The sequence below is a fragment of the Bemisia tabaci genome, chromosome 5 (genome assembly GCF_918797505.1).
Source record: "Bemisia tabaci chromosome 5, PGI_BMITA_v3".
Classification (NCBI taxonomy): Eukaryota; Metazoa; Arthropoda; class Insecta; order Hemiptera; family Aleyrodidae; genus Bemisia; species Bemisia tabaci.
Genome location: NC_092797.1, coordinates 41,167,659 through 41,181,995, shown reverse-complemented (window position 1 = coordinate 41,181,995; position 14,337 = coordinate 41,167,659). Strand labels below are relative to the sequence as shown.

Here is a 14,337-nt window from a genome sequence, read left to right as displayed (position 1 = left end):
TGATAAGCGGAAACGGCGGAAACGCAGCGGCGCGCACAGGAAATAGTGCCTGTATGGCGATACTCCTACGTAAAATAATTGATTTCTTTTTCATTTGAATTACTAAAAATACTAGGTTTTAGCCCCCCCCCCCCTCCTTAAGCTGTTAAACAACTTAAACCCCTTCCCTCCAAGTATTTTAATACATACTTAAACACATTCTATGGAATAAACTTCCATGATCACCAAAATGAGAGTGAAATTCTCATTCCTCTTCATAAAAACTTGATTTATTGATAGGTAAATTTTCCACGGTTTGAAAATGGCTTTGCTGATACTTATGAAAATGTTTCCGACTTTGATTTACTGAGTAGGTAGGTTACTCAGTTTCGCATGGAGAAGCAGATGAAATTTGTTATAGAAAACGGTTGGTGTATGGCTGAATGCATTATGCGAACCACTTCAAACATGCAAAATTAAGATATGTGACACTTATCCTCAAAGTTAGAGATTCAATAAAAAAAATCAACCTTCTTGAGATGGAACTTCTGACAGGATAAATATACTTTTCTCTCTTGTGAACACGGAGGTGTCTCTTGAATATTAACTCCGATGAACTGAAATGAACATTTCTTTATTTTGATTTTATTCAGTTAACCAGCTGGCGTTTCACTCCAGAACCATTTGTTCTTGTCATTTGCTCTTTCAAGTTATTTTTGTTAGAATCAGTTGGTTTATAAAAACTTGAGGTTAGTTATGTAATAAAACAAACAATTAGAATTAGCTAACACCAACCTTAACCAAATCCATCAAAAGAAATTTTCTACTATCAAAAGGAAGGAAAATTATAAATGCTATGTTTTGAATAAACTTTTGGGTATCTTGAAAGAGACTTGAATCAACTTAGAAGATAGGTATCTTGCAATAGCTTTAATGCGTTATGGATGGTAAGAATTCAAGGAGACTACTTACATGGAGTTGACAAGCTGCTTTGAGGAACAAATTGCATTTTTCTCTCAAAAGAATCTTTTTTCTTTTTTGCTAAAACTCAGTGATTGTCAAAAGGACTTATACTTCCTTTCCTTTCGGATATTCCTAAAAACTTTAAACTACATCACTTGTAAACTCTACCACTGCTCAACTACTTTGTCAAATTCTTGTCTGATCAATGTAATTATTCTTAAGATTTGATGGTTTAAAAAAAAAAAAAAGGAAAATAAAAATCAATATTGCAGAAGCTGTGTCTAACGAAGGTGCCTCACTTCGATGAAGATCTTTTATTTGGACTTAAATCCAGGCGAGATGCAGGGAGTGGGAATTGAGGTAATAATGACTTGAAATGACTGATTTTTATTTGAGTCTCAGTTGACACTTGGACTTCAAAAGTTGAAAATTGCATCTTCTTGGAATTACATAATTCTTACAGAAGAAAAAAATTATTATGAGGGCTAGATATCTCATTGAAAATTATTAAAATTTAGCAAATCTGATGGGTTGTATTGCTGACTGAAAAAACCTACTTTAGTTCTGTTAGAATAAACATAAATTAAGGACACATTAATTGATCATTTTACGCTTGATAATTAGGATCCACATTCGTCATTTTTTTAAAAAAATTGAAGAAAATTTTAGATTAATTATAAAAATAAGGAATACTATGAAAATCAATAAAAATATTTTTCAAATTATAAGCCTAGATGAAAATTAACTTTAAGCCTGGATTAAAACTTTAAATAAATTGAAACAAAATGTAACTTCAAGATTGGGAAAAAACCAAGTTCTGTTCAAATGACCAATAGGTAGTTCTGAATGGTGGCATTGCTGGCTGGAAATACTTTGCTTCTATTATAATAAACATTTATGAAGGACTCATTGATTAGAAATAAAGCTGGTCAAAATAAAATTCTCTTGGGAGATTCTCTGACTGTATTCAAAAATTTCTTCAGAAAGGTTTCTTTGGCCTGGAAACGGGGAAAAAGACAAAACAAATAGAGCAGTGATTTGGTGAAAACACAAACAAGGGACAGGAAAGTCATTGAAGAAACTCAACAGATAATGTGAGGGCTCTACGCTGACAAATGTGAAAAATATGAATGACTATTCAGTGGCCAAGATAAAGAGTGTGATTATAGAGAGGCAGAGAGAAACAAGTTGGAGGAACGCCCTAAAAAGACAATCAGGAAAACAATCAGACTTTTACGAGATGTTGAGTGTTTTGAAACCTATGGCAAACTTAGTGAAAGGAAATGGGCTTTTGAGGTGAAACGAGCTCAGAAATTCCACAGATTAAAATTTAAACCTTAACTGAGAGGCTTGGTGGACAAGGCACATACCTAAGTGCAGATTTTGCTATTTCGAGAAATACGTGTTTGAAGTTTCGAAATTACATGGATTCTTTTAACAGAAAGAGAGCTCAAACTGACTTTTTGATGCTTAAAAATTGGAATTTGGGAGCTGATTTTTTACAGAACATGAATTAAGACTAGTTTTACTTGAAATCATCAATATCTCAATTATTCTCCAAGATCCTCATTGTGCCTCGAAAAATGTACTATTGGCGAGAGAGTTGCTTTGGAGCAGTCAACTACAAAGAAAAATGATAGAAAAACTTATGTAGGAACCATACAAGTTAAAGATTAAAATGAATAAAATGTTTGCGTAGTCACTTAAACGTTTGATTTTTATTGAGGGATGCGTTTTGCAGTAATCACAGTCAGAAGTGAACTGCAGAGCTTGTTGCCTGCTGGTGATGGAGTCGTAATCACTGCAACACGCGTCCCTCAATAAAAAAAACCTAAGAGCTAAGAGCAACTGAGTGCAAAAAAATTTGATTCATGTTAAGTCAACTACATACCTCCTGGGTTTCATATGCTTTTGAAAAATGGACAATGATTGCTGCATTGGTAACAGGAGTGAAAAGATCTGTTCAACTCCATTTACCTGTTTTATCAAAAGAAATTAAGTAGGTACATGAAAAATAGATGATTTACTAGAAAGTGCATAAAAAAAGAAACTTACCTTAGTCCATGCCAACTACCAAGTTTAAGATCTTGAATTGGAACTTCTGGGGTCACAAAAGGGGATCGCGCGGTATTGTTGCTTTCGCGTTCATTGAATCTACTAAAATGAAAAAAAAGTTTATACAAAAGATGAATGATAAAAATAAAAAATTAAATATAGCTGACAAGTGAAATAGTCAGATTTAACTGACCATTCTCTAGATCTCGTCAAAATTTTTGGAGGAAACAAACCAGATGCACTCAAATGTGCCAATATCTTTCAAAAAAAGATTTCAAATGCACTCCGTTTTCAGACTATATTAAAATAAAAAGTATTATAAATTGATGAAGTCTCAAAATGAAGTTATCTTGTGGTGAATTTAAACTGATTGGAGCTTTAAAAGCCTAGATAAGTTCAGAATTAAACGGTAGACTGGTTTCTAAGTAAAGTACTTTTCTCTGGAAATTTTCCACATCAATATTCAACTCCTACAATTCAGCATCCCAGCTTACTGCTTTCACCTAATTCTTCCTGATTTATTTTTTCATGAAAATCATCATGAATGTCTCATCCGAAAATGAGGAGTCTCTCGAAAATCACTCCAGACTAGATCATGCATTTTCATTGAAGTCTACACATCAAATAAATTTACCCATTTTTGATTCAAAAGTAGCGTTGATATAAAAGAACAACTAGTCTCCATAGGATAATTTCTCTGCTTAAAAAAAAACTCTTGGTATATATTTTTCCCCTTTTTTGACTTGAGATTTCCCTTTTTTGGACCTGGATAGGAAAATCAGCACACTTCGTGAGTTGAAATCGGGAGCGAATGCTTTAAATTTTTAACTGACAGAACCAGGTACCTATTCTGTTGACCACCTTGTTTTGTATTGAAGTCTAATATTTAAAATTCACTTAGAGCTTCCTTAGGAGCCTTTCCCTTTTAATTCAAAATTTTGTTCATTCAAAATGTTTTAAACACGAAAAAAATCTTGGTCCCCAAAATTCTTGAAATTCAGTTTTTAGTTTTATTTTCGGTTTAGTGCATTGTACTTGAAAAGTTACCTCAGCACTGAAGAAGACGGTGTATTGAAATCGGAGGCTGGAGTTCTGACGGCACTGCCCACACTACTGCCAGAATATTGTGCTGGGTTACTGCAAAACATTAAAAAATTGTAAAAATCAAAACGGCTTCAGCATTTTATTAGAAACCATTTATATGGATAATTTAGAGATTGTACTTTTAACTGTACTAGAAATAATAAAATTCAATGGGGTCTCTAGACATTTCATTCGATCCTGTAATATGAACATCGGGTACTATCTCCAGTTTTGGAAGGTATCACTTGCAATCGGACTTTCACTGTACATCTCAAATGAGTTGTTCTCAGGAATTCAAAATTTTTCAGTCCACTGATATGAAGAATCACTCTTTTAACCACATTGTCGGCAATTTTCATCAGCCAAGAATTTCTGTGTAAATCATCCAGAGATGCCTAGTTAGTGATGCGTTGACAGACACTGATAACTCAACAGGATGCAGGAAGTTACAAACCTTTTCAATTATTTCAAACTTGTCTCCCCGTTCTAAAACCCCTTTTTTTCACAAATGTATTTAAAAAGATGAAGTTTCCTCTTTTTACTCTGTTTGTATATTTTCGAATTGCTATGATTTTTTTGCAAAAGAGCCTTGCTATTTTCGTGATGAGCTGGGCGCTTGAGCAGACCCTCCTATTTTCCTCAGGTCTCTCATTTTCTCTAATGATCCACAGGGTCGTGGTTACGTTGTCGAAAAGTTCCTGCATTTCTATGGATGAGGATTAGTGACAAGGGATTTTAAATGAAAAATAAACAAATTTGCAGAACATCGACAATATTAGAGAATATTTGTCACCCTACTGACATAGGGACTTGAGTGCTATTGGCAATGAGCCCTGCCGTCCATATAACTCAATGCTGTAGTTATGCCCTTTTGTCGGCCAAGCGACGCGACATATCATTACATGAACTTTGCTTACCGATAGTTTGGATGCCTCTCACGGTTCATGGTTCGGAATGGTGACAAAGACGTTGGTGTTTTAAACAGTGGATTGCACTTTCTGGGTGTGACCTGGAATGAAAGCTCTATTAGAGACATCATGCGATAGAAAACAACCAAGTTATATCCTGAGACTCTTGCTAACTACCCGTGAAGACAGGGCCTAAGGATTGGAATTTTACACAGAGCTGTTTCATGGGCCTTAGAAGAAATTGAAGGCCTGAGGAAAAACAATTTTCAGGGGACGACATTTTTTGAACCATGACTGGACCTGCTTCAGCCTCTTCTGCGATGTTCCAGCTATCTGGGTATTTTTTCTTAATAAATTAGATTTATGCTGAAATCTTCGGTTAAAATAAAGAAATACACGAGATTATAAAACATACCACCGATAATTTTGGATTATTGAAGAAAGGTTGTGCTCGTGACTGAGCTCCACTGTCAAGCGCGTGTTTCAGAGCTGGTGCTTTCTTATGAGACTGAGCAGCTTGTTTCAATTCTTTGCATTCAGCATCCCTAAAAGAAAAACCAACGAAACCATAAATTTGATGTAAAAATGAAACCTAATCTTCAAGTTGGCAGCTCTAAGCATCTATAGAGCTACTTAAAATTAAGTTTACCATGGGAATCAAGCCCCCACAAATGGTTCTTTTCAAAACTTAAAGGGTTGAAAATATTAATTTGAAAGCAAAATGTGAAAGTACTTAATTTGTTACTCTATGAAATTCTATCACAGTTTGAACTGAAGAGGACACTCAGAGGATTGTAATTTTGCGTTGATTATTTTTTATAGTTGAACAGATAATATTCTCAAAGACTTATTTCAGAGCAGGAAAAAATTTCCTACATAAAACGGAAACCTCTATAGTTAGTATTTCAACAAGATACAATTTTTAAAGACGTTTCGGTGAAAAGATCAGTGTTCAGGAGGGTAATTTTTTTTCTATATTATTTGAAAAAATGATTTTTTAAGCAAGGAGCCTTGAATGTTGAGATAGAGTTTTCAACCTCCAAATGGTAAATTAAAATATAACCAAACAATGAGCCATACTCCACACCTAAAGGTGTTACCTGAAACCCTTCAGTAACTAATTTTAGATACTCAAAACTTTCAGTTGGTGAGGACTATTCGAGAAAAAAGTAAATTACCTTTTTTTGTACTCTGACATCAATTTAGCATAAGCCGTTTTCACCTTTTTGTTATCATCGGTTAGTTTCAAGTAAGATTCTTTTAATTTTTCATACTTCAGGAACTAGAAGAAAAATGAGACAAATAAAATTTTTCATAGGAGAGGCTAAAGAATGTAAGCAACACAAAGTCCTGGCATACGACAAAATCAAACTGAAATAAAATAGGATTAACTACCCGGGTGCAACATTGACATAGCTTAGGAGATAGTTCACTATTTTATAGTCGAGTTATAGACACTCTTGAGGGAGCTGACAACATTTTTTGAGGCCTTACAACGATCAATACAGCAGAAAGCCCTGCAATTAATTGCTGCACTAGTCACAAAATAAAATATTAATTCGAGTGCGACATTGAGCACTGCAGTTACGCATATGATACTTGCTTCCCCATGGATTTATCATTCCGTAATTAACATGTTTGCGCTTGTTGCTCAACTTCAAACACAGATGAAACTTGAGCGGATGAAATAACTTATATCGCCATGCCGAAGTTAAAAGATAGATACTGAAATGCTCATTAACTTTCTGTCAGTGCGTTATATTCAAGCAGAAGTGAACAATGAACATCTTCATTTTCAGTCAGCGCATTACTTTTCACTTTTCCATGAAACTCCCTGAAAACGGGAGCTTGTTTCTGAAGCTCATCCAGGAGCCCTTGGTCGGTTTATATTTGAGGGAAACGTTTTCAAAGGAGGGAAAGCTTAATGCAAGATTCTGGGTGATTTTGGAAATTTCTCTGATCATCCATCCCCAAAAAGCCTTGCAGTCATTAGAACAAAACTTTTCATGATGAATGTGGGTGGAATTTGAAACTGTCTAAAGACACTGTCATGCCTCTTGAAAATTTGACAGAAAGTTGGCTGAATGCAAAATCTTCATTTCAGCAACCATAAGCAATAATGGGACATAAAGTTGGGTACCATCTCTGATGCCAGTGCTAATCTTTTCTTATAATGATCTGTCCGAAACTGAAGTATCTTGTACACGTGGTCCATCTGATCCATTAAATCTTCGAACAGCATATCTTTAACATGAGAGGGCATCTGAAACAAAAACACAAAAAATGTAAGTGTGACCGAATATCTTACTTAAAAGTTGAAAAAAATATCAGATATTTCAAGAGCTTTCACAATGGTCATTCCTCAGCAAAAATAGTTTGTATGCAAACTAACTAACTCTTGTCTCAACATAATTTCTCAATATTAATTTTCAGGACTGCGACTACGGTCCCTAGATACTTACATCCCTCGAAATGAATATTGCACAAAGAAATTTTTCTTCTAGAAAAGAAAATTATGCAGTGTGAAACAACTAATCAATGAGATAGGAGGCTACTTGTAAGGCGATCAGCAAGCTGAGGTTGCGGAGAGCAAACAATTTTACAACATGTCTTTCTCTCTGACGAGGGAAATCTGTAAAGGAATTAGAAAAGTTATGATATGAGAGGAAGATCTACAATATTCATGATTTTGTTCCATGAGGATGCCAGCATAAAAATAAGGCGATGTAGCAGAATGAAAATACCTCCTCCGAGATAAGAAGCTTGTTACACTGGTTCCTGCAAATGCAACAGGTGTCCGATCCTGAAATGATAAAAAGGATGAGTTAAATGAATGAAAATAATATTACGAGTTCAAAACAGGAGAATAAAGTATAAAACCGTTAAAAAAAGGATTTGAAAAGAAAATTGGACAAAATTCCCGAGGAACAGTATGGTACGTTTTCTGCTTTGATGTTGATTTTCACTCGTTTAATATGATTACAAACACTTTTTCCTTGATCAATATTGGTGACTAAAGTGTAAAATTAATGTATTTCCATTGGGATGTTACGAAATGTCCACTGCGATTTGATTTTTCAAGGAGAAAAAATCAGGGGAGTTTTCAATAAATTACTAATTTTCCAGAGAAAAAATAAAGTGACAGGGCGAAGCAGTCTGCAACGTCGCAAACGAAGATACATTGTTTCGCACTTTAGCCATCAATATTTCCTAGCATTCTTTATGGCAATACTGCTGCTGTATTTCATTGACATAGCCTCACATTTGAATAATTACAATAATAATGCAATGTATTAATATAACTGATTTCAATAATTACAGTGATATTTAAGCCCTAGGAAACATTACTTTCTGTTTCAAGGGTAATATTGGAAAAATATTGCCTGCCGCCCTCTTTCCAGGGTGGGGTTCTCTCCAGTATGAACACATTACCTATGTTGACTAGATCATCATCTACTTGACCTAAGAGATAGCTCATATTACCTAAGCTTCTTAAGAAGCTTCATTATTACCTTTACACCTTTCGCACAATAAGTGCCCGCAGTTAGTGATGAAAAATTTGGTTGATTTCTTAGCTTCAGGGAAGATTCCACACTTGTTGCAATGGATCACGTTCATTTTGAATGCCCTGAAAATACGTAAAAAACCTTTTTTGGGAACTGAACGTATTATTTAGCTTGAGTATCAACGATGGAAAATTAAAGACAAGTCAATAAACAGTGCACATGATGTAATAAATTGGACACGCAATTCGACAGTGAAACTGCAGGAAAGGAAATATTGATGATGATGTTTCAAAATCTTTGCCTCTACCTAATTTCTTTTGCCAAAGGTGAGCAAGCCAACACAATTGCTTGAAATTTTTGTAGATGGTTAGTCATGCAGCTGGAAAATTAAGGAATTTCTCAAGAATGGACGTTGGTGTTTTTCCATTAAGAAATGAAATATAAGACAGGAAAGTCTACAACGTCACAAACTGAGATATCTACATTCCAGCAGTTTAGCCCCTTGAATTGCTGAGCTAACTTTTTAAATCATCAAGATAACTTCTGACAGGTGCTTCTGGCAGCACTATTTTAATACCTAGGTACTCATCATGCAGATAAAGGCCACTACCTACATTTCAACAGCGTAAGTCCGCAACCATGTATCACGTTTGCAATGTTTGAAAATCTCCGCCTCTTCATTATTTTTTTAAAGGAGAACAAATTGACATCAAACCTTGAAGTTTTCATTGAATTTTCTTCGCACAGGGAAGAAAAATCTTGGCAGTTTTAGATAACTGCCGTTGCGTGGTCTATACATTTTAAAAAATAAAGTATGATGGGAAGTCAGCTGCGATGTCGCAAATCAAGATACAAGGTTGCAGACTTACACTGTCGATTTATACTTCAGTATTGATTAGAATCAACAGTTCGTCCAATCTGTCCTGCTTTGGTGCGTGTTTCATCCATATTCCGTTACTTGGAATTGAGTTGCCCATTGAAAGTACCTGAATTAACGTGGCTACTAGGTACTAGGTCAGCATTGCTGGCTCCTGAAATAATGCGCTAGAAGGGAGCACCATGGCTCATGATCTCATGGGGAGAGGTCTTAGAGGTAATCTTAAATAACACAAGCATTGCACAAGCCCAATTTACAGACGTCTCAACTCAATACCCACGTCCAGGCAAAAATTCAGCAAGAGCAGGGTAAATTATCAATTTGATTAGAAAAAAATCAGAGTTTCCATGAAATATCTTCTTCAAAATCGTTACAGAATATCAATATGGAGTTGCTTCTGACAATTACTTAGTGAAAGTTGCAGGGAGGGCTTGAAGAGTCAACCCGAAGCTTGTGAATAACAAGTACCTAGCTAAGTATAGCAAAATGAAAAATATGGTCATGCTTACAGCACAGAAAATAGAGCGAAAAATGAAACACTGGCGAGTAAAATTGAGCGTTTGTATTTTTATCAGAAAACAGAAACACATGGGCAGCAGAAATGACGAAATCTGCGGAAATAAACAAAACTAACCAAAAAAGTCACCGACCATCGTTGCATCGCTCACACCGGAAACGGATACGCAGAACATACCGGAAACCAGAGACAACCGGAAACGGAAATCGGGGGGGCTACGTTCGGGTACGTATGCATCCTTTTGTATAACATTGGAGTGATCTTAAACAAGCGAATTTAATGAAACAATTTCCATTCTTTCTTCCAATGCAAAACAACAAGATCGAATGAGCTTCAGATGGTGATGAAGGGGCAGAGAGTATGGAAGGTTAGGTTCCATACTCTCGAAAAGGGCGGAAGGGCAAGGGAGCATGTGACCGAAAGCATATTGATCAAGAACAGAGGAGATTTGATGCGACAGCAAAACATTAACACTGTGTTTTCGTGGCTGCTGAAGTCGAAAATTACCTTGGTTCTTGTCGCTACTCTCCTCATATTTTCCTAAAAAGCAACTTTGCAACGGAAAAGTTCGAATTTTTTTAAAAAAAATTGCGATCTTTTCGGGGAAAACCGAACGGACCCAGAAAAACGGTCATTTTCGGAATCAGCGCAAAAAATTCGCTTGTGTCAGCTATAGTGGTCATACTTTTGGCCAAACCAACCTGTCCTTTAAACAGTACCTACCTATAATATTCTTCAAAGTCATGCGTTTCTTACACCAGATCGATAGCATTGCGTAGTGTCTGGGAATCTCCTCCACTCTTGAGAAAATTCCCGAAATGGGGGGGGGGGATGTAACTGGTTTGTCCACAAGTTGCACTTGCAAGCCTACATACTTGTAGGCTACTAAACATCAATTAAGGTATATCTTGTTTCCTCACCATCATAAATCATTAAGAAACGCGACTAGTGGTTTGCCATTAATGGGTTTTAGTACACCTGCTCTTGCACCTGCCTGAACAAGATGTTTCCAGGGATGTAGAACGTGCTTAGGAGCAAGGAACAGTTGCAATCTTAGCCTAAAAATTTCCTCATTCTTCCATAACGCAATGAGCGCAAAATTTCAAAAATCATAATGAGCTGGTCTTCTGTTTTCTTGTTATTTTAACCATGCTATGAAAAAGGAAAAACCTTTTCCTTGAGAAATTTCCTCACGAGCTTATGAACTTGCTCAAGTCATGCGTAAGCCACGGACTGAAACCTTACGCACCTTTTCTGCACTCTTAGATATCTAGGTTTTATCTAAAATCTCATTATAAAAAATCCTTCCTTTCCCATTGCTCTTTCCTAACTTCTTCCCAACATTACATACATTTTACACGGTGGGCCAGAGGGTCTGATCCAGATTACTTTTTAGAAAAATTCATAACTTTTATTTTTATCCCATTTGGAGACGACATTGGAGGCCTCAAAATTTAGAAAATTTGAGCCTTTGCTTATTGCTCCCTGTAGGACGGACCCTCTCTTGACGCTTGGCATTAGAACTTTATTCAAACAACTGATTCATATTTCAAAGATACGAGACAAGAGACAAGAATAGTGCCTTCTTCTACCACCTACTAATGGGCTGAGAAATCTGGAGTTCACTAGGGAGTGGATAGGAGGAGTAAATGGGGAAGGGGGACAGTGGTACTATTAGGTATCTCTGAAATGTCAATTAGTATTATGAATGAATTCTAACGCTAATTATTGTCGATATATGGTCCGTTCTGGAGGGAGCATAGGGGCTGGGAACTAATAATTTTATATGAACTTTTGTTCTCTTTTTCCGAGTTAAGAGAGAAGAATTAGTTTAATTTTAGAATGAGTAATTCAATTGTTATCCTCACTAAAGTACTCCATAGAGTAAAAAGATTTTGGAGTAGAATTAAATTGATGGAATGGGATTATAACTGGCAAAAAAAACAGCAAAGTACAACTTCTTGGCTAGTTTATTAATTTTTTCACTGATTTAATTGCAACGCACTTGACACTAATTTATCACTTGCACAGAGAGAGGATCAATTGAGATACAAAAATGAATTTCACAGATTCTGATCAAAAGGACAAGGGGACAAATTACAAATTATGAACAAAGCTTAAAAATGTATGAAACAATATATACAAGAAAAAATGGTAAGTCAAGGAGTATCATCAGACAACAAAACAAAAAATAATTAGGGTACGACAATAATCTTAATTTTTAAAATCAAGGGTTTTTCCCATGATACTTTCAATGGTCTATTTGGTTCCCCCTTGATGGTTATCAAAAACGTGGCAGGTTCTTTCAGGCGATGCTTGAAATGAAGGGTCCAAACACCATGTTTCTTATGCAGTTTGAGAATACCCTCTTCGTTGCCATCTACAATTTCGTAGTGAAAGTCATTCTGGAATGAAAATCAAAGGAAACACATTTTAATAAAAAGCTATACAGCAGCGGCTATGCGAGACAATTAAGGAGCAATTAAAATAGTTGTATTGCATTTTGCAAAAAGGAACCAAGAGCATTCCAATATCCCTCGATTTTGCAACTTCTTTTTACCTTGCAAATATAGATAGATCATCCTAACAAGTTTTATCTTTATTTCCGATAAACGATAAATTCAAGACGGAAATTACTGTTGTAAATTTAATTTTTTTATATGATTTCAGTAATTTTATTGCAAAGAATGTAAGTTGCACGATACTAGCAACACTGAAATACTTTTGGTTACTTTTGGCAAAATGTAATCCAGTTTAAATGAATGATAATTTGATTGCATTTAGAAAAAGGAACCAGCCCAATGACAGTGTTGTAAAAATGTTACTTCTTCATAATCCTGAAAAAAATCTCCCAGAATAGCAAATAGTTTAAGCTTCCTACCAAAAATTGTCAATTTTAAAAGACAATAATGGTGTAAATTTTAACAAGGTACATATAATAAGTATTTTTAAAAGAAAAGATGAAGTTACATGATTTTGAAAATACTGTAATCTTGCTGGTTCTTTTTTGCTAAATGCAAACCGATTTATATTTTTGAAATAAATACACTTAGGTACCTAGAACATTGATAAAAATTGATCAGAACATTTATCTGACCAAACTGGACGGTTAACTGCTATATTAATGCAGATACTCCAAGATCTGCAGTATGCATCATGTTATGACTCAGCCGCACAAGAAAAATAGAAGGCTCAACAACGATTACCTACTCAGTATGTTAACATTTAAGCTTACTTCAATCCATACATTTCCTCTAATTTAAGCGAAGCAAGAAACTAGAGCCCTCTTAATTTTTCCGGTTCATTCTTTGTGCCAGTTTACGCCTAAAGCTCTAAAATGAAAAAAAAAATTAAATTTCCTGTGCTCTCAAAATCAGAAGTTATATGTAAAAGTTAAAGCACTCAAGAACAGAAGCAGACAGGCCTCCTCTGTTAGGGGCAAACCTACAACTGGATTACATTTTGCATTTGGAACTATAAATTCTAGCCCAGTTTAAAAAAAAACGTATATGCCATTGGTTTTCTTATACACATACATGTTTTTTCAGATGAACCAGAATTTATAGGTCCAAATTGCAAAATGTAGTCCAACTGTCCTTGCAGTACATAAAACAAAGGAATTCCTATTTCCTGATCAAGGCCTAAAATAAGGCAGATCATTTTCATTATTTTTGATGCCAGGCACTTTTTAAGAACAGATACTTTGAAATCATAAACATACAATGGTAACTTTAATTTCATCTTGAATATTTGCCAAAAAGATAGTAACTTGGGCAGCAAACGTTTCAAAATTTGCCGGAAATACAATCAACTAGACTGGTTGACTGATTAAAAATTAAACATGAATATTTCCACAAAAGATCATTGAGGCTTGAAAAATCAAGTTCAAAATTTCTTCCTCACCTTAATAGCTGGCCGTAATTTAATGACATGTGTTCGATGTTTGGTCTGTGCGAGGTTGATATGGAGGGTTTCAAAAGTTTCAACTGCAACCTCTTGCCTTTTCCTTCTATTCATGACATGAATCTGAAAATAATAAAATAAAAGGACATGAATTGATAGAACGTGATTAAACTGAGCTAGAGGGAGATGACAGTTTCATTCTGAGATTTCAATAATCCATATTATGTACTGTAAATTCTAAATTTTGACCACAGCAAAATTACAGTGTCGAAATCTTGTCTAGTTAGGTTATGGCAACCACTGAGCGATTTGAATTTAGAGGCTGCAAATCTTACTTTTGGGTATTATCTCTTGACAATATATTGCCTCATTGTCATAGATACAAATATATTTCTAATGATCGGATTATTTAGATGGAAAACTGCAAACAACATTAATATCGATAATGCTAGGATTTTTGCAGAACAACTAAATTACCAGTTCTGAGATTGTTTGCCTTAAAGATACTTCTCTGGAAGAGCACACATAATTACTTTTTAGATGTAC

At 35.2% G+C, this 14,337-nt stretch overlaps 2 protein-coding genes across 3 annotated transcripts in view; both read right to left on the bottom strand.

Annotated features, from left to right (window-relative positions):
- Window positions 1-128: 128 nt before the first annotated feature.
- LOC109039137 (uncharacterized) lies at window positions 129-9,996 on the bottom strand. Of its 2 annotated transcripts, none has more exons than XM_072300731.1 (10): window positions 9,881-9,996; window positions 8,501-8,616; window positions 7,733-7,791; window positions 7,129-7,251; window positions 6,167-6,270; window positions 5,404-5,533; window positions 4,998-5,089; window positions 4,045-4,134; window positions 2,998-3,099; window positions 129-1,940 (listed from the first exon to the last, which is right to left on the bottom strand). In XM_072300731.1, the coding sequence occupies exons 2-10, from the start codon at window positions 8,604-8,606 to the stop codon at window positions 1,922-1,924; spliced, it is 825 nt and encodes a 274-aa protein (XP_072156832.1). In that variant the 5' UTR covers window positions 8,607-8,616; window positions 9,881-9,996; the 3' UTR covers window positions 129-1,921. The 2 variants fall into 2 exon arrangements, with proteins under 2 accessions (XP_072156832.1, XP_072156833.1); XM_072300732.1 differs by having other exon boundaries at window positions 2,998-3,096.
- A 1,844-nt stretch (window positions 9,997-11,840) lies between these two features.
- Window positions 11,841-14,337, bottom strand: part of LOC109040760 (fibrillin-2) — a 49,512-nt gene continuing 47,015 nt past the window's right edge. Inside the window, exons 54-55 of the mRNA XM_072300730.1 lie at window positions 13,792-13,914; window positions 11,841-12,293 (exon numbers count right to left, since the gene is read on the bottom strand). Coding sequence (XP_072156831.1) covers window positions 12,084-12,293; window positions 13,792-13,914 — 333 coding nt within the window. The 3' untranslated portion in view covers window positions 11,841-12,083. The remainder of the gene's footprint in view (window positions 12,294-13,791; window positions 13,915-14,337) is intronic.